Source organism: Meriones unguiculatus, chromosome 7, assembly GCF_030254825.1.
Source record: "Meriones unguiculatus strain TT.TT164.6M chromosome 7, Bangor_MerUng_6.1, whole genome shotgun sequence".
NCBI lineage: Eukaryota > Metazoa > Chordata > Mammalia > Rodentia > Muridae > Meriones > Meriones unguiculatus.
The window spans coordinates 58,276,271-58,295,916 of NC_083355.1; the positions used below are offsets into that span (position 1 = coordinate 58,276,271).

The 19,646-nt window shown below is 41.4% G+C and overlaps 1 protein-coding gene across 9 annotated transcripts in view; it reads left to right on the plus strand.

The window, feature by feature from the left end:
• Positions 1-16,806, plus strand: part of Akap6 (A-kinase anchoring protein 6) — a 443,623-nt gene extending 426,817 nt beyond the window's left edge. For 8 of the 9 annotated variants that reach the window (XM_060387493.1, XM_060387490.1, XM_060387499.1 and 5 more), the window contains 2 exons: positions 885-4,250; positions 9,246-16,806. In XM_060387493.1, coding sequence (XP_060243476.1) covers positions 885-4,211 — 3,327 coding nt within the window. In that variant the 3' untranslated portion in view covers positions 4,212-4,250; positions 9,246-16,806. Of the gene's footprint in view, positions 1-884; positions 4,251-9,137 lie in introns of all 9 variants that reach the window. The other variant, XM_060387498.1, reaches the window with a different exon arrangement.
• Positions 16,807-19,646: the final 2,840 nt, after the last annotated feature.

Sequence of the window (19,646 nt, forward strand, 5' to 3'; positions counted from 1 at the left end):
TATGGCTTTCCTTGCTCTGCTGAATGTCTCCTCACATCTCCTGGACCTCTGCCTTGGCTGAATCCCCTACTCCCTCCTCTAACTCCTCCTCCTCTGGCTGGCAGAAAGTCCAGCCCCATTCTCTTCCCTGCTCAGCAATTAGTTGTAAGCTGATTTATAGACATAATCGAGGACAATTAGGGAGAATTGCATAACAGCATTGAGACAGGAGATTCTCAGAACAAGGATTGCAACCAGATATGGGGGTACAGAAATCAGTATTTGAATTACACAATAACCTTATGCCTACACATTGCTATACACAATAACCTTATGCCTACACATTGCTATGAAGAAGAAGAAGAAGAAGAAGAAGAAGAAGAAGAAGAAGAAGAAGAAGAAGAAGAAGAAGAAGAAGAAGAAGAAGAGGAGGAGAAAGGGACAAGGACAAGATCCTTCCAAAGACCCACTCCAAGTGGCATATTTCTTCTAGCTAAATCTTACTGGCAATGATCACCAGAAGCTCCCCAAACAGTGTCATCAGTTAGGGACCAAGTTTTCAAAACGTGAGCCCGTGTGACACATTTCATATTCAAACCAAAACAATCAACCCCAACTAAGATGTACAATAAAGCACAATCACCAGGAAATGGAGAAATCCATAAGTGGTCGTGCTATACTATACTGGCCTTACGTCTGAGTCTGTGTTAATTTCTGAGTGACAGTCATTGTGGGTAGAAGCCTGTCCCCACAGTGCTTAGCTATTATTTCAAGGGGGAAAAGAGTTGCTGATGCTATTTCCTTTCAATCTGTGCTTCAGTTTTTCTTTTCTAACTTTCAAGAGGTTCATAATAGGTAAAATTTAAATCTCCCACTTATATTCTCTAATTCTCCCCCCTCCCCAGGAGACTTTGAATGTGATCGATCCTGGCTTGATGGACCTGAATGGAATGAGTGAGGACGCCCTGGAATGGGATGAAACAGATATAAGTAACAAACTGATTAGTTTGCATGAAGACTCAAATGACATTGATCAAGACGCAGAGCCTGTGAAGCTCGAAGAGACGCACGAGGAGCCTGGCTGTGAGGAGGAGGCCGGCGGCCTCGGAGGGTCTCTGTATGCCTCCAACATCGCTGCACCTTCCAGCCCACACGTTTACCAAGTGTACAGTCTTCACAACGTTGAGCTCCACGAGGACAGCCACGGTCCGTTCCTGAAAAGCAGCTCCAAGCTTCCAGGCACAGCACAGCCTACTGGTTTAACCAAGAGCCTCAGTAAAGATTCTTCCTTTTCATCCACAAAATCATTGCCAGATCTTTTAGGGGGGTTCAGTTTGGTGAGGCCTTGCCAATGTCACAGTGGGGACGTGAGCCAGAATTCAGGCAGTGAGAGTGGAATCGTCAGTGAAGGAGACAACTCTGAAATGTGCTTGTTCAGTACGGTAGATGGGTCTCCAAGTAACTCTGAAACCGAACATCTGGGCCCACAAATGGGAGATGCAGTCAGCACGGTAGAGCAAAAATTTAAAGACGAGAGGAAATGCATTAAGCTTCGAAGTATCTCTCAGGCACCCACCTCACCAGTGGGTTGTGTAAGTGGAAAAGCTGGAGATTTAAACAGTGTTACCAAACATGCTCCTGATTGTTTGGGAGAAGAATTACAAGGAAAACATGATGTGTTTACATTTTATGATTACTCATACCTCCAAGGCTCAAAACTCAAATTACCGATGATAATGAAACAGTCACAAAGTGAAAAGACACACGTGGAAGATCCCCTTCTTTGTGGTATTTATTTTGATAAAAAATCCTGCAAATCTAAACATCAGGCTTCAGAGTTACAACCAGATGCACCTCTCCATGAAAGGATTTTGGCAAGTGCACCCCACGAAATGGGTCGCAGCTCATATAAAAGTAACGACATAGAGAAGACCTTCACAGGCATTCAGAATGCCAGACAGCTCTCCCTTTTATCTCGTAGCTCATCTGCAGAGTCCCTTTCTCCAGGGGCTGATTTGTTTGGATTGGGAATCTTTAAAAATGGCAGTGACAGCCTCCAGCGAAGCACTTCCTTAGAAAGTTGGTTGACATCTTATAAGAGCAATGAGGATCTTTTTAGCTGTCACAGCTCTGGGGACATCAGTGTGAGCAGTGGCTCAGTTGGTGAGCTGAGTAAGAGAACATTAGACCTTCTGAATCGTCTGGAGAATATCCAGAGCCCTTCAGAGCAAAAGATCAAGCGAAGTGTTTCTGACATCACTCTCCAAAGTAGTTCCCAAAAGATGTCCTTCACTGGCCAGATGTCACTGGATGTCGCATCTTCTATCAATGAAGACTCAGCAGCATCTCTTACAGAACTGAGTAGCAGTGATGAGCTCTCTCTTTGCTCAGAGGATATTGTATTACACAAAAACAAGATCCCAGAATCAAATGCATCATTCAGGAAGCGCCTGAACCGCTCAGTGGCTGATGAAAGCGATGTCAATGTCAGTATGATTGTCAACGTCTCCTGCACCTCAGCTTGCACTGATGACGAAGATGACAGTGACCTCCTCTCCAGCTCCACGCTCACCCTGACTGAAGAGGAGCTATGCCTCAAGGATGAGGGTGATGGCTCCAGTATTGGAACAGATGATGAGATCTATGAAGAAAGCAGCCTGATGTCCGGGCTGGACTACATAAAGAACGAGCTGCAGACTTGGATAAGACCAAAATTTTCCTTGACAAGAGAAAAGAAACGGTGCAGTGTCACTGATGAATTAAAGGGCAATAAAGATGGAGGAAGTAACGAGAAGGTCAATCCCTCAGACACCCTGAACATTGAGGCCCTTCTCAATGGCTCCATAAAATGTCTCTCTGAAAACAATGGAAATGGCAAAAGTCTACCCAAAACTCATGACTTAGGAACAAAAGGTGAGAGCAACAAAAATGCTTATGAAGTTAGTAAAGATCCACTTGTGGCTGACATGGAAAATGGCAATATTGAAAGTGCTCCAGAAAGACAAAAGGAAAAGCCACAGACAGTTCCAGAGGCAGCGGAGAACCTTAGTTCTAATGTGAGAAAGATTTCTGAGCCCAAGCACACTGAGTGTAAAGCAGTAACGGATGGTTCCAAGGATTCACGTGTCATTGGAAAGGAATTTGGTCCCCCAAATGATAGACTTCTTCCACAGATGGATCTAAATATCCAGCATTCTGAAAACCAAAGCACAGACTGCACGCCCGTTGAGAACTCATGCCCAGAAATAATGTTAGAAACCAGAGTTGAAAGCAGACAAGACAGGGATGGACTAAAATCTTTGTCTAATGATGCACCAAGTGAGGCTAGAAAATCTGCTGGTTGCTGCCTGCTCGAACAAAATGAGACGGAGGAAAGTGCTTCTATCAGCAACAGCACTTCCTGTTGCAACTGTGAGCCAGATGTCTTCCATCAAAAAGATGATGAAGATTGTTCAGTACATGACTTTGTTAAGGAAATCATTGACATGGCATCCACAGCCCTAAAAAGCAAATCTCAACCTGAAAGTGAGGTAGCTGCTCCCACATCATTAACTCAAATTAAGGAGAAAGTGTTAGAACATTCCCACCGGCCCATCCACCTGAGAAGGGGGGATTTCTACTCCTACTTATCTCTTTCATCCCATGACAGTGACTGTGGGGAGGTCACCAGTTACGTAGATGAGAAGAGCAATACTCCATTGCCACTGGACACTGTGGATTCTGGCTTGGATGAAAAGGAAGACATCGAATGCTTCTTTGAAGCATGTGTTGAGGATGACCCTGTTGATGTGAAGGCCTGTTTCCCTAGTCCCCTTCCCAACGAGCCAGCACTTCCGGAGGAAGCTGCTAAGCCAGTACAGATGACAGCAAGCTCTCCTGTGTTGAGTGATGACACAGACCTGCTGGCTCTCTCAGGACCTTCCCCTCAGAAAGGAGCTGATGACGGGAAGGAAGGAGATGGTGTGTCCCATACTTCCCAGGGCTGTACAGAGAGTTCAAAGCTTACAGCTCCTTCAGGAAGGGTCAGTAAAGAGGAGAGTTCAAGAAACCAAGGTGAATCAGGGATGCCAGAAGAAAACGCTGCTTCAGCCAAATCGAAAATTCAAGCTTTCCCTCTGAATCCAAAACAGCCAAAAGGCAAGGCTGTGTTGTATCCCATCCCCCACACTTTAACCTGTAAAGAAAAGCTTGTAAGCTTTCATGAAGACCGACATAGCAACACGCATAGGTAGAATGCAGCCCCCCGAGCATGGAAATCATCTCATTGAAAGGTATGTATGATTACTGTGCCACCTGTGTGTGTGGGGGGGGGTAAACTAAGTTTGCATTTTGCATTGATAGAACCACTATAGAAAACTGCACAGAATGACCAGTTTTGACACATACATATCTGAATAAGACATTTAAGCAGAAGCAAAACAGGCAAAGTATCTAAAGAGCAAAAGGGGAACACTTGTGAATATTTGACATTTTTAAGTGTTGGCATAGTTATTCCATTATTTTGGCAAGAGCAATACAAAATCTGATAAAACAACTGATCAGTTTAGGGCTGTAAATTCTTCAACTAGGGGAGAAAAAAAAAATACTGTGCGATTGCAGGCATTCCTTGAGATCAAAATGCATGTTGTGTGGCTGCATTCTTTACCTCAGCTCCTTCTTAGAACTGCCTGGTAATGAACAAGGACCAGGCTAAAGGCTGTATCTCCTTCAGGCTTGGGCTTTCCTTCATGCCTCTACCTAACGTAACTGCCATCACAGTCAGTTCCCCATGGAAGGCTGTGCTGTCACAGCTCGTCATCGTGACCATGCCCGAGAATCCAAACAGAAGCGAAAAGTTGATGTAAAAGATTGAGCAGCCACAAATACTGGGAGAATACGTGACAAGTTAATGGTGTCTTGATAAAAACAGAATTTTAGAATTTTGCCTGAAGGTGACAGGCTGATTGCCATCATTTTTTTTTTTGAGAAAGTCATTCCACTTTTCATATTTAATAAGACAGCTATTGATTGATAATTTTGAGATGATGATATAGCTTTAAAAATGACACAAAGATTCTGTTAGTTCCCATTTCTAAGTCCCAGTGACAAATGCACTTCCTCAGCCAAGTTTAACGAGAAATATAGCTTTCAGATATTAAAGTTTGTGTTTTAGCAAAGTGTGAGGTGCATGGCGCCCCTCCCCCCCACAGCAGAAGCCTAACGCTGTAACCTAAACTCATGATATAGGAAATGAATTATACAAGCAATCTACCCTAATTTGTTAACTTATTCAAATAACAGTTATTATACTTAACTATGCTAAAGATTATCTTTTTTGTGGCAGATTGTTTATTTTTTTGATGAGCCTAATTACTGATTTTCTAAAAGTAATTTACATTTATTACAAATACATCTTTTAAAATGTGACAGATAAATGTTGTTCCCATAATGTATTATGAAAAAAGTTACTATTTAAAAACACATTATTTAATTTGAAAGATGAATGGCAAACATCATTATTTTTTTCCTGCAACACCTGTGCCCTAAGCTCATTAAAATGTGTGATTCTATGTAGAGCTGCTAGAATGGGGAGTGAGGGGGGAATCTATACCATATATATACCCTAAAAATAAACTCAGTATGCAAAACTGAAGAAAGCTACCCCACTTACTAATGTAGCTTCACTAATTTTCTATTTCAGACTCTATTTACAATTGGCTGCAAGTGAGAACGAAAGTGGGAGAGAGAGAAATGTGTTTCCTTTGAGTCGTGTCCACCCTATAATCACATCCTCCATCAGTATGCAGTAAAACTGACCATTAAGGGCGAGTAACTGGGATTCCATAAGCTGCTTCAGAGCAGGTTCTATTAGACTGATTGGATGTGGGCTCTGCCCGCCTCTACAGAAGGCCCGGGAGAGCCTGGCTGTTATTTCCTGGAAAAGGATAAAGGCTTGAAAGAAGCAGCAGTCTGAGCGGGCCTCCCTGGGACTGCGACCCTCAGTCACAGGTCTGCTGAGATCTGGGGCAGAGAAGGGCCGGCCCTGGGGAAGCCTCTGGAATGCATTCCCTCGTTTGATCCTTTGGGAGTCTCTTCTCTCCCTTACATGGAGAAATGGAATTGAAATGAAATGTAAATGATGAGCAATTCCATTTTTTGACTGGAGGGAAGTGAAGGTGCTGATGGATCTGTGTAATTGTCACATTTTACAAGCACAGAGAGTGTAAAAGTATCAGCTGCCTGCCTGCCCGTCAGCAGTGTTCGGTAGTGCCCGTGCCAGGCTCCACTGTGGGCAAAGGGAGAAACAGGCAGATTTAATTTCTGGAGAACTGACAGGGCCCCAAGTGACACCAGCCTAGAGCTATGTGATAGCCATAGATCGCTCCTGTCCACCTTCGATGGTGTGTGAGCACATCTGTGTGTGCATGTGTGAGTGCCTGTGCCAGCATGTGTGTGTGTGTGTGTGTGTGTGTGTGTGTGTGTGCATGCACAAGTGTTTCAGTATCATGTCAACAAAATATCGTGGTGCTTGATTCTTTGCCTAGTTACAGGCATTGGGTGTAAACTTTCACTGCCCAGCCAGGTGTCACAGTGCGGCCGCCGGAGAAGCTGTCCTATCTGACCACCCTCGAGCTGGGGGTGCTGGTGGCAGGGCGTGGAGTGAGGGTCCTGGGGAGGACCCTCCATTTCCATCAGGGTGAGCTTACTGCCGCCATTGTGCTTTCACAGCGTCCCGAGCAGCAAACGCTCTTTCTCCTTAAAGCCGTCTGAGGGCCGTTAGATGGCATCTTCTTTGTATCAGGACAAGACAATTCACTAACATCACTTTGCTGGAGCTCATTTCCCAGAAACAAACCCTCAGTCGATGAAACCATTGTAATTCCACCCAAAAGTGTTTATGACTTAGAACCATGCACATAGTCTGCAACCAGAACAAATTCTTTTCAAAGAGTTTTGAAAATTATTTTATTTACTATGTTCTAATTAAAAAGCCTCTGAGCCCACTTGAGAGGATTTAATGTGTCCTAACGGCGTATGCATTTGCACTTATTTCCAGACACACTGCTGGGCTTTTCACTGGATCCATTTGTGAGGCACATTTCTATAAAAAGAGAGAGGTCGGTTATAGCAAATCACATCAAAGGGGAGGTGACTGGGTGGGTCCAGTTCTCTCTGCCTAACTTGGAGGAAGCACACAGCGTACGTCTGGAATGCCTCCTTGGACCTGCCTGAAAAATATACTTTGCACTAATCTTTTTGCTGTATTCTGACAGTTATTTCTTCATAATCCTCACAATAAGCCTGTGATCCTTGATGAATGGTTTCACCCTAAACTTCAGGCTGGATAAATCCTATAGTGTAAAAAGCCAACTCCTCACACGCAGCCAGTGTGTAGTTTTCTGTCTTCTTCTCTAAGCAGTCTGATGGTGTGGTGTGTGTGTATGTGTGTGGAGGGGGGCAGTTATATTGCTTTTGGACTTGCCTTCTTTATCAGTCTGTAAGCGTCATGGTGGGCGTAGAGCTTTAGATTTGAGATTTTATGTATGGTGATGCACACACACAGCTTAAAGTGCTGCTCGGCTTCTATAAATTGAGGATGTGATAGGAGCAAACACTGCCCGCTTCATGCAGCGCCTCATTTTCTCATTGCACTGGCACTGTTTGGGGTTCCCCAAGGCTGGCCAGGCAGCTTTAGGAAACCACGTTGGAAATTTGTATATTTTCCCACTAGACACAGCACATACAGTTTTATAAAATTTACCTTTGACTTACCTCACTAACCCAAGCTTCTGCTGCTGGCTGTCCTTTGAATCATCTGGCACGTCTAAGTAACTTGCCATGCTATGTAAAGATTTTATTGGATAAAGTCAGCCTCTCTCTGCCTCTGTCTCTCTGTCTCTCCCCCTCTGACTCTGTCCCTTTCACACACACACACACACACACACACACACACACACACACACGCACACAGGATTTGGGCTTGAGCCCATTTGGCCTGCCTGTTCCCAAGTGTGCCAAATTACAAGAATTGATTACCCAGAGGGAATTCAAATGCCAGCCAGCTCTTTGCTAAGACAGGATTGGATTGGCTTTACAGGAGGGTTCCCTGCTCAGTGGCAGATTTTGGATGAGTCACATCCTCAAGCATTTGAGCAATGCTGTGCTGTGCTTTCTTGAATGACTGCATTATTTTACTGTACCAAATTTTGTTCCATCTGTCTCTGTCTGTCTCGCCCATTCCCGTTAACTTCCCCTATCTTCTCAACATCCTGTTTAGCTCTAGTGGAACTATGGTTGGAAAGCTTTTTCTAACTCCTACACAAAGTTGTAAGTTTATAGAAAGAGTCAGAAAGACACAGGAGAATATTTGCCTCTAAGAGGTCAGCAGAAAAAAAAAGCTACATATATGTATATATATATATGTATACACACACATATATATGTCCATGTATATACATGTATATAAAACTATGTATATACATACATATATATATATATATATATATATATATTCATAATTGAACCCAGACAAGCAGAGGCCTACTTTATTTGAGAGCTGGTCTGAGAACCTAAAATTGTATCCTGGAATTTAGATATTTCTCAGAGGTGACCAGTTATTATAGCCATTTAGAAATAAGTAGGACAAAATGAGCTTGTAACAAATTTGTATCAGTCATCACGTATAAAAAGAGAATTGAGTCAGTTTAATTTCCACAATGCTTCCTGTACCTAAAATGAAACTCAGTAGTATTTGAGCTGTAAATTGTAATGATACCCTTTCGTAGGCAAGGATCTGAAGCATTCAGAATTATCGCAATGCTGTGAACGTTTCATCACTACATAACGGAATTGTTTAACATCAACACAAATCACAGAAGAACATGTTAACCTGAGGAGTAGGTACCCTCTCTGTGAACTGTTGTCCATACATTGTCATATCCCTTGGTATTAACTGCTTGGCATTTTCGTACAGATTTAGAACTATCTTGATAAAACTAAGATCACAGAAGAATGGATGAATTGATGATGCAGAGAAAAGATGATCCCCTTCGTCTCATTATTTGAAACCGTATAAATATATTGAAGTATCTATGTGTCTTACTGAACTGAAATGGTTTTGTATGTAATTTGAGCCTTGAGCTAGTAAGTGAGTCACATTTCATAACTTCTCATTTCAGATCGCTAGCAGGTGATTCCCAGACCTCCAGCATCCTGAAAGGGCTTCCTTCGGTAAATGGTAGAAACCTCACTGAAACCTCTTCCTGTCACCTTTTTGTTTCCTATAGATAGCCTGGCTGCAGCTCACGGCTGGCCTCCTTTCCCCTGGGCTGGTCTTGGGTTCCACCCGGCTGTCACTGCCGCCCGCCACATCGACGTTCTGAAGATGAACCTTTTTTCCGAATGTGGTCTGTCCGTGTGGGCCTTGTGATCAGATGTGCATTGCTTCTCTTAGGTGACTGTCTTAGTTCCATAAAGCTGCTTGCTCTCCCATGGATTCCTGTCCCAAGCTACCTCTGCCAACCTAATCTCTCCAGCAGACTTCTGTTTGTCCCTCCTCTCCCCTCCTGTTAAGCTCTGTGGTTCCACAAATTGATGGTTCATTAAACCCGCTGTTTGGAATGACACCCCTCCCCATCAGTACTTGACCAATTTTATGTTTTACTCTGAAACTTTTCATGGTATTATACCTATGTTTGTTGAAAGAGATTTACCTAAAAAGCCAGCCATTGATTTGATTGTAGTATAGAGGGGATACATTGGTCCTTATTACAAAATAAGTGATGTTTAAAAGCGCCATTTTAATTATTTAATTTTAATAATGATCTATGCAGCACTTTACGAAACAGCTGTAACAGTGTTGTAGATTATAAACTGGTACATTCTACTATTAAGTTTGTTTTGTTTCTATGCTTCTTGAGGTGGTAAGGAGAAAAATGTTTTTAAAACAGTGTGCCTTGCTGTATTTCTTATACCATTTATTAAAAAGCTGCTCTCGTGGTAATATTACACTGGTTTGAAAGGAGGAAATAGCAAGGTTAAGATGTGTGAGTAATTTCTGTATATATGTGTAAGCTAGTACAAACCCTGATGTATGGCAGTATAAAATGCTTTCATGTTTGTGGTATCCAGTGATGCGGAGAACACAAGCCTTAAACCCATTCGATTGCATGATAATTAAAATTGGCATAATAAAAATAGCTTATTAGGGGAAAGGAAAATTAATGATTTCTTCTACCTTTGTTCTTTACCAAATTCTTGCATCTGGTTCTGGAAAAGAGAAAAATAAATAACAATAATAATAATAATAATAATAATAAACATGTATCAGCTTCCAAAACATCCACATTGCACAAAGGCTTAAGTTGCTTAAACTACAGACTAGGCCTGAAGCCTTCATAGTTTTTAAAATCTTTCTGTTTTACTGTAAACATCCTGAAATAGCAAATGTTTAAAGGCCATTTCCCCTACATCAACAAAATATTATTCTAAATATTTTTATTTCTACTTGTTATTGGTTTAAAGTTGTATTTGGAGATCTTTTACATGTCCTAATTTATTTTAAATAATTATTTGAATGGATTTGGTAGATGGTAGAAAAGTATAGAAAATTTGACTATTATTTTTATTTAAAGTATAGATTTCAGGTGTATTTATTTTATTAAGTAAAATCAACAGAGAAATACTCCATTTGGTCGTTTTTGGCTTGAAAAAGTCGTCTTTTAATTTATAGCATAACTCCTACTAAAGTGCCTGACACACAGTAGGTATGACATAGAATCTGGTACGCAGTAGCTATCGGTAGAGTCTGCTGAGTAAGAGTATTGACTGAGGCAACATGGGATACATACATACATACCTATATGTATATATATATTCTCATTCTGAGATTCCGTCATTAAAACATATGGCTATAAAAAGATGTGCAGAGTAAAACTACACATCGCATGTGGTCAGATTTCAAAAAGGAGAGAGAACAGACAGAAGTGTATGCGCACGGAAATGACAGTCATTCATTCGGTAGATCACTCACTAGCATTTTTGTCTGCAAGCCACTCTTCTAGATTCAGGGAACGCAGCTATGAATGGTGCACTGCCTTTGCAGGCTTAGCTATGCCAGATGCGAAGTGACGACACACAGACAACATGCCGTCCTGGCCCACAGGCAGGAAGAAAGCAAGTGTAGTGAAGAGGTCACAGCAGCGAGGGACAGGTAAAGAGAGAGGCCAGGAGAGAGCAACAGTCAGAGGATCGAATACTGGTCGGGGTTCACTAAGGTGTGATGGGAGAAGAGGCCAAATGGAGGCCTAAAAGGTGTTATGGAGCTGACTTGGAGCTTTTGTGCAGTGTTCTGGGTATCGGATACCGGGTAGTTTGCTTGGGGCTTCATGTTACTTTGTGATTGGAACTTTACTAGCACCATCCCAAGGACACTTAAGTACCACTTGTCTGTAATTTCACCACCTTAACAATTTTGTGTGGGTTTTGCCCCTTCTAACTTCTGCACACACTCTTAAATAGATGGCTTTTAGACGCGTAGTGAGTTCTTCCGAAGGAGTCTTAGACAGACATCTAGTCAGAGTGTTCACAGGGACGGCAAAGGAGAGAGGTTAGATGTGACCATGGAGTGGGGGAGGTGAGGGAAACTAGCTAGAGTCAAGGCAATAAGGAGCAGGGGAGTAGCAGCCTGAGATACGGAGAAAGGCAGATCCTAGAGCCCAGGAAATAGCTGAACATTTTGAACCTGTTGGGATATGGTATTATATTACGTACTGGGACAACCTGAATTTCTCGTGGTCAGTAACTAAGGTCAAGTCTGTGGATATCAGGAAGACATAGAATTAATGGGCCACGGTGTGCTGTTTGCACCTTATGTACTCATAAAGACTTGGAATTTGAAAATATTTATTAGTTATCTACTTAACACTAACACCAAATTTTAGACTTTTGGGTTTATTGATGTCTTTTCCAGTCAGAAGACATGGAAGAGCCTCACCCTGACATCCTTCCCCCCCCATAGACATTACCTTCCCAGTTGCCCTTGAAAACAGCTCACTTTGTTTGTATTGATCCAACCAACTCTATCTACACATGTCCCACAACAAGAGTTGTTATTTGGTAAAGCAAAGTGTCCCCGTTGGGCATGTGCTTCCTTTAGAAAGTGCTTTCTTCGGTTCCTAAAGAACACAGGGTGAGCCTCCCCCTTTCAGTTTTGCTCCTTGGACCTGAGCAGCAGCTCAGAGAACTCCTGTTCCCTCCATCTCGTGGCCACCCTTCGGGTAATTGAGGACAGTTACTCTCTTTCCCAGGCACTGTTCCTCCAACTGCCCTTCATATGTCACGAATTCAGATCCATTTCAACCTGACTGAATGTTAACAGACAGAACCCTTGAAGCCAAGGGACTGTCTTCATCACATATGTAGAGAAATGTCTGGACATTTAAGTGCTACGTTTTCTCAAAAATATATTCAAGATATATGTTTATTCTATTATTGTAAATTTTAATAAATAAACAAGTGAATAAAATAAGAATCCATGACTTCCTTCAGTGGTCCAGTCTAGTGCTGGAGTCATCTTGAGTCTTTTCGCTTACATTGGACCTAAAATTGACATTTTCATGTAAAACAGATTCGCCCTTCCATTACTTAACTTATTCATTCGGTCATTCAAACATTCACGGAGAAGCCACTTGCGTGAGGCATAATGTGGCTTCAGATATACAAAGACAACTGAAGCATGATGTATGTTTACAGCTTTCTCTCTGATCATAGCCTCGAAGAGAGTCATTATGACTTTTAAAGGCCCACTTACTTTGCCTCTTCTCTAGTCTGTCTACACCTTCAGAAGTCAGTGAGCAAACGGATAACATCATGTGGTCTGGATGGACCTGGGAGAAGCAGCGAAGTGGTTTTAATTTCAGAGGAAAAAAGTATTTTTCAGATTTTTTTTTTGTTCTTCAACAAACCAGCAGCAGTCTGACTCTAGGGCCTGTCACAGCCCAACTTTGACTGTTCTGTGGCTTGGTTCACTCAGCTCAGGTTTCAGCTGTTCTACAGCAGCTGAGAAGAAAGTGGATGACGATAGCAAACAAGGAGGTGGTCCAGCTGGTTCTTACAGGTAAACTGCACTCACTTCTGAACGAGACTGAAGTACATGAGAGTTTTAGAGAGCCAGTAACCTCCGAGTATCACCACTTTTATGTTTGAACTAGAACCTGGACCACCAAAGTTTACAATGATTTCTCTTAAATCATATACACATAGTTTCCCCCATTTTTATTTTGGTAGTTTCAGACCTATGGAAAAGCCAAATGGTACAAGAACAATGTCTCTGTACAAATCACTAAGATACATTTACTATTAATTTCTGATCTCACTCTCTTCCTCTTCACATCACACATCTTTCTCTCTCTTTCCCTCTCATCCACATGCACACACATTATCTTCTTATATAATTTTACCATTTAAAATTTATTTGTTGATCATAACACTTCATTTGTGAAGATGAGCTAATATGACCATAAATAAAGGCATTTTCTATAAGTCTTTAACACCATACAATATCACTCAGTAATCCTTACTATATTTTCTCTATTTTCAAGATATGTTCTTTTTTTGTGTGCCTTTACCTTCAATCTAGTGCCCAAACAATAACCACATAGGCCTTTTAGCTTTGTATCTTCTTGATCAGTTTTTCATATGCTCAGTCCCATTTTGGTCCTCACCATATCGGCATTTTTGAAGAGCTCAGATCAGTTTTATAGGATGGTTCACAACCTGGATGAGTCTAGCTATCTCATCACTGTAAATCTCAGGATGAATTGGCTTTTGTCGCTATAGCGTATGGATGGATGATGCCATGTTCAAATCTTGTCTGGAGTGGGAATGGATCACTTACATTCTTGAGTCACATTTTTCTTTTGTTTTTCCAAGGCAGGGGGTTAGCAAACTATGGCCCATGGGCCTAATTCAACCCAGTGCCTGTTTGTCTTTGACCTGGGACCTAAGAATGACTTTTACCTTTTTATGTGACTGAAAAAATACAAATAAAAAAATGTTTCATGATATGTGAAAATGATAAGAAATTCAAATTTTCATGTCAGTCAATAAGGTCCTATTGGAACACACACGGATCCACATATTTGTTTACATATAGTTACTTTTACACTCTAACTACAGAGTAACTTTGCTTTAGCAAAAGCTGAGTGGTCAGGACATCGGAGATGTTTCCTATGTGACCCACTGGAAACTCTTTTCTGATCCCTTGTCTATGGAATTAGAGCCTCTGGTACAATTTTCTCAGAGGCAGATAGACTACAACTTGTAAAGTCAACTTGTAAAGGACATAGAACATACCAATTTTTCTTTAGATTTTTGGGTTTTGTTTTGTTTTGTTTTGTTTTGTTTTGTTTTGGGACAGGGTTTCTCTGTGTAGCCCTGGCTGTCCTGGGCTTTGTAGAGCAGGCTAGCCTCAAACTCTCAGAGATCTGTCTGCCTTTGCCTCCTAAATGCTGAGATTAAAGGCATGTGCCATCACACTCAGCCTTGTAGATTTTATTACATTGCCAATTTCAGTTCCATGAAGAGTGAATGCTACATTGATTTTCTCAAATCAGGATTCTGTTATCTTCTAAGGCAGAGGTCAGCCAACTAGAGCTATGGACCAAATACAGTTTTCATCTGACAAAGTGCACTTTGTTTTATAAACTAAAGGATTTAAGAATAAACATCAGTAATTTAAGAATTTTAATTTAGTTCACCATTACTGATCATTTTGGAATTTAGTCAGTTATAGATTGGATATTTAGTGCAATCAAGATCACCAGAAAAATTGGTACAACCTAAACTCGATGCACCATTGAGTTGAGATCTTTTCTCTAAGTGTTTATCTAAAGCAGTCGAAAGTATTAAGCCAGGTTATTTCATATTCTCTTTTTCAAATTTATTTTCATCCCCAACATTAACAGTTATATAACACTTTAATTCCCTCACCATACACAAAAAGCTTCATGTGCCAAGGAAATGGGTATCCAGTTGAGACCCTGTGGTGGCCGTGGGTAGACACTCTCATTGAATGGAAGAGTGGAGGAGATCAGTCTGGTAGTTTCTCTACTGATTTCTGCAGGCAGCTGTGTCTCACATAGCAGGGGAACACCCAAGTAAGCCGTGCAGGTGCCTCTTTAACAACAACCACACGCTTTCCACATAGCAAATGCCTCTTTGAGTGTCCAAAGGAAAATGATATGATATGTGTAGATCAGGTCTGTGACAGGTTTCTTTAGCAATGGCATGCTAGGTAAGGTCTCGAGATCTTGTGACTCTCCATCTTGGCCTCCCACCAAAACAGAAAGTGTACAGCTTGTTTATACTTGTGCTTTGAAATCAATCAGGGCCACACAACACAACATTCTTTAGGTTCTTTGTCAGGGCAGCATACATGTAAGCTTGGGCGGTCATCACACATGTGAAGTTGCTTTAGTCCATTGTGGCTGTTACAACAAAATACTTTATTCTGGGAAATTTGTAAACAAGGAAATTCTTAGCTAGACAATCTGGAAGCTGAGAAGCCGGAGGTCAGGACAAGAAGGCTCAGTGTCTGGGGAGAGCCTGCTCCCTGCTTTATTGATGGCATTCGTGGGTCTTCCTCACAGGAAGGGATGAGGAACAGGCTCCCTCAGCCTTCATCCGGTTTACAACTTAACTACCCTCCAAAGCCCCCTAACACTGTTGCACTGGGGATGGGGTTTGAACATGGAATCTTAGGGCTACAGACATTCAGAACATAGCACAGGCATTTGCAGGTTTTCTGGAAATTGTCAGTAAACAGTTTCCACTGAAGAGGCTATTCTGTTCTTTTCTCGCCCACTTGAGAAAGGCAACGACACAGTTGATTGAAATAATATTGTCTTACTGGCAGCCTAAAAACTGTCTAATTTGTTCTTTTAACAAGTTATCTTTAATGTGTTGTGTGTTATTTTTGATTAGCAACATTGTAACATTATGTTTAAGACATATTAAATTGGAGGTGGTCCCAAGCCTGGAAAGGGTCCCAAAGCACAAGAGAGCCAGCCCTGTGCAAACTGTGTCTGAACAGCCCCAGTTTATCCACAATCAGGATGGGTTTGAGCTGTGGGGAGTAGGAGCTTCAGAAAAAATGGTATTCAGAACAGAGACGTGAAGCATTGTGGAGCTTGGACTCCATCAGAGTTGAAGTGGACAGTCCAGGCCATCTGGCCCCGGGGACCTTGCTCAGCAGGAACTCTGGGGCGGGAGAGGATGACTGCACCCCAGGTGTGCCCCAAATCATGTCTCTCCACCCAAGCCACTGTACTGCTCAGTCCCCTGCCGTGCGGTCTCCGTTCGTCTGGTATGGGGAAGCTGGACCGGAAGCCTCAGGAATAAATTCGGATATTTTTCCATATCGTAAGGACACACACAATACTGCTCATTAATTTAGTGCAAATGAGTAATACAGTTTAGCATAAACTATGTTAAAATTATCAAAACTTTTCTTTGCATTTAATCTGCCATTTTAAACAAAACACAACTCCATAAACAAATGGGTAATTATAGATGTAAAGTATTATTCAGCAAGATTTATTCAAGGTCTTAAATGATTCAGGCATTAAGAACATAAAAATGCTCAAAATCCTCTGTAAACCCAATATTCCCTAAGTGCTGGTTTAAAAAATATTCAGGTTTATAGAATTAGTATGGTTCTAATAGTTGATCAAGTTACTTAAACTAAGTCAGAAATTCAAAGTAAATCATTCCTTTTGTGTGCATTTCCTGACAAATATGTGTCATTTATTTAAAAAAATCTTTAAATAAAAAGCCAAGTTGCTGGAATGTGTCTTGTCTTTAAAAAAAGAGTGAAAAGTGAAGGAGTCTCCACATTTGTGCTTTCATTCGCACCCGTCTCAGGTGACGAGTGGCGCTCTGGCAAGGTTCTTATGGGAAAGCCCCTGACTTTCCAAAAAGCCATTTTCTTTTCACATGTTCACCATTTGGTTGCTTTCCAAACATTTCTCACTGTGTTCTAGATTCTGACTCTTCATTTCTAATTTACAAATGGTGTCTTTCCACGTGAACACTTCTACAGGGAATAATGCCTGGGGTCTTTAAACTCATGACAAGTCCTCACTGATTCTGAGTGTCGGGAAGGGCCGCATTGTTTACAATCCTCAAGTTTGCTTGTGTAAGTCCTAAGTCACTGAAAGCCACTTCAGAACATTCTGCTAACGCGATACTGTCACGATCACCCTGCGTTGCTGCAGGTTGGCGAGTTCAAGGGAAGGAAGCCACGCAAACACCCTGGATACTGAGCTTGGAACAGCAGTGATGCAAGCTGTGATCACCCACGCCTCTACGTGTCAGGCACCATGCTGAGCGCTCCTGATGTGTAGCTTCGCCCCCACAATACTTTGTGATAAACGATGTCCACATATTTAGATGTTTGTTTAAAAATTGCAGTTCTGGGGATGATATACATTTTATAATACGTAGTTAGAGGACTAAAGTGGTAGGTGGGATTATTATATGGATTATATTTGTATTTCATAAAAACAGAGTATTGAGGAGCAAAAAGCTACTTTTTAAAATTCATTTGCTGTGTAAATGATGATATGTTATAGATTGTTCACTTATCATCTCTCTCTCCCTATATATATATATCTCCACATATATATATATCTCCACATATATATATATATACACACACACACACACACACACACACACACACATATATATGCTGCTAAATCTCCCCGTTCTATTAAATACTTACTGAATAGCAATTCGGGTCAAAACTGGAGAAAGGGCTTTCATTTTAAAATACATTTCTTATAAAAATTCTTTAGGAAGAAATGATAGCTAAATTAGCACTTGAAAAAGGCCAAAGAAAATTATATACTGTATATAATTATGCCTCATTATGACCTCTGCACATTTTCCAGAAAAGTTAAGCATTAAAAACACACACAACAGGAACACCTTAAAGGTCAGAGTCTGATGAAAGAAAAAAGCCATAGTTAATTATGGACGAGATTAATGCTCCAGTAGGAACATACATTTCTAGCATTACATTCTGCTTGAGAAATACTATAGAGTATGTCATTTCCCACCCATCAACTTTATTTCATATCAGAAAAAAAGAGTAGAAAGCAACAAACTTATAAAGCAAAATATTAATTAAATTTAATGTGAGGAAATGAAAGTGTGGATTTCATTGTGGTTTCTAGCATTCTTTACGTGAGATTTTTCTTTTTGTAGGTGTGCTCTCCCCAAAGCCAGTCTGGCTTGAAGAAAAAGCTGAGATCCGTGTTTTCAGAAACGCTTAACTCAAATGTCCTCATCATCTTTGAGAGATACTTTCTTGACCCTTGGGCGATGAAGCCTGGCCTCCATCACTGGCGGTCCAGCAGCCGTGGGCACTCAGCGGGGGAGACACAGGGCTTCTGCAGCTTTTAATTTGAAAAGAATTTCAACTTATAGAATACAGAGTATTTTCTAGATAAAAGTAGTGCAACTTTAATGGGATGGACATTAATCTTTCATCCTGAATCATTCCCCTCCACATATGTACGCATGTTCCAGGGGTAGGTACGTACACACACACACACACACACACACACACACACACACACAATTGGTTGTTATTTGGAGGAAAATTCATCGGAGCCTTTGCCTCTAATTACTTTGTTGTGTATTTCTTTATAGGAAAATAACTATAGTCCCTCCCATAATCAAAGGCCAGTTGCTAACACCACAGACATCCACCCAAATAGTGTCTTTATCTAATTATCTTTCTAATTTTGTTAGCTTCCCTAGTAATATTTGTTAGAACAGGTTTTTTTCCCCTCAGTTCATGTTCTAGGTCTTGAATTCAAGGTAGATGTTTTTTGCCTCCTCTAACACAGAAGTACTTCCCCAGCCTTTATTCACCTTTTTATGACAGCAGTTTGAAGGCCGGGCCTCTCCTTTAGAGCACGTTTACCGCACATCTGTCTGGTCTTCCTTGCAGATAGGCTGAGCTAGCGCACACTCAGCCAGAGCATTCCACAGCTGGCCACGCCCTGAGAAGTACAGTGCCATGGTGCCTCTCGCTATATTAATTTTGATCTTTAAAAAATACTTTACGGTCATGTAAATATCCTCCCCTTCAAGTTTTCCCCTATGTCCCATTGATATTTCTTGTCTAATCCTTGTCAGGATGTCTCCAAAATTCCGTCTCTCCACCTTTAACCCAGTCAGCTGGCCGTCTGTCTGCCTCATGAAGATCTTCATATCCACATACGCTTATGTGCATATGAACTCATGAATTCCTTTCCCCTCAACCCTTCGGAACTCACAGCTCCACTTCCTTTGTTTGCTTGGATTATGGAGACTTCACCAATGGCGTTTCCTTCGATCCAGCTCTTGTTTTCTTTTGATATCTTTGAACTATCTTGCTTTTGGAATAACAGTGTCATTTTGTTCCTATATGTCCTTTGCGTTAGACAATTTAAAAAATCATTTTGGTGTTTTGAGGAATGGCACCCAGGGCTTCGTGCAAATTTGTACGTGTTCTGTCGTTGTGCTGTGCTCAGGGTACTCGTTGCCTTGGGCCCGCCCTTTTAACCCACCATCACTCTGAGGAGCCTCCACTTTTTTTCCGGTTGGTTGGTTGGTTTTTGCCTTCACTCTTCTCA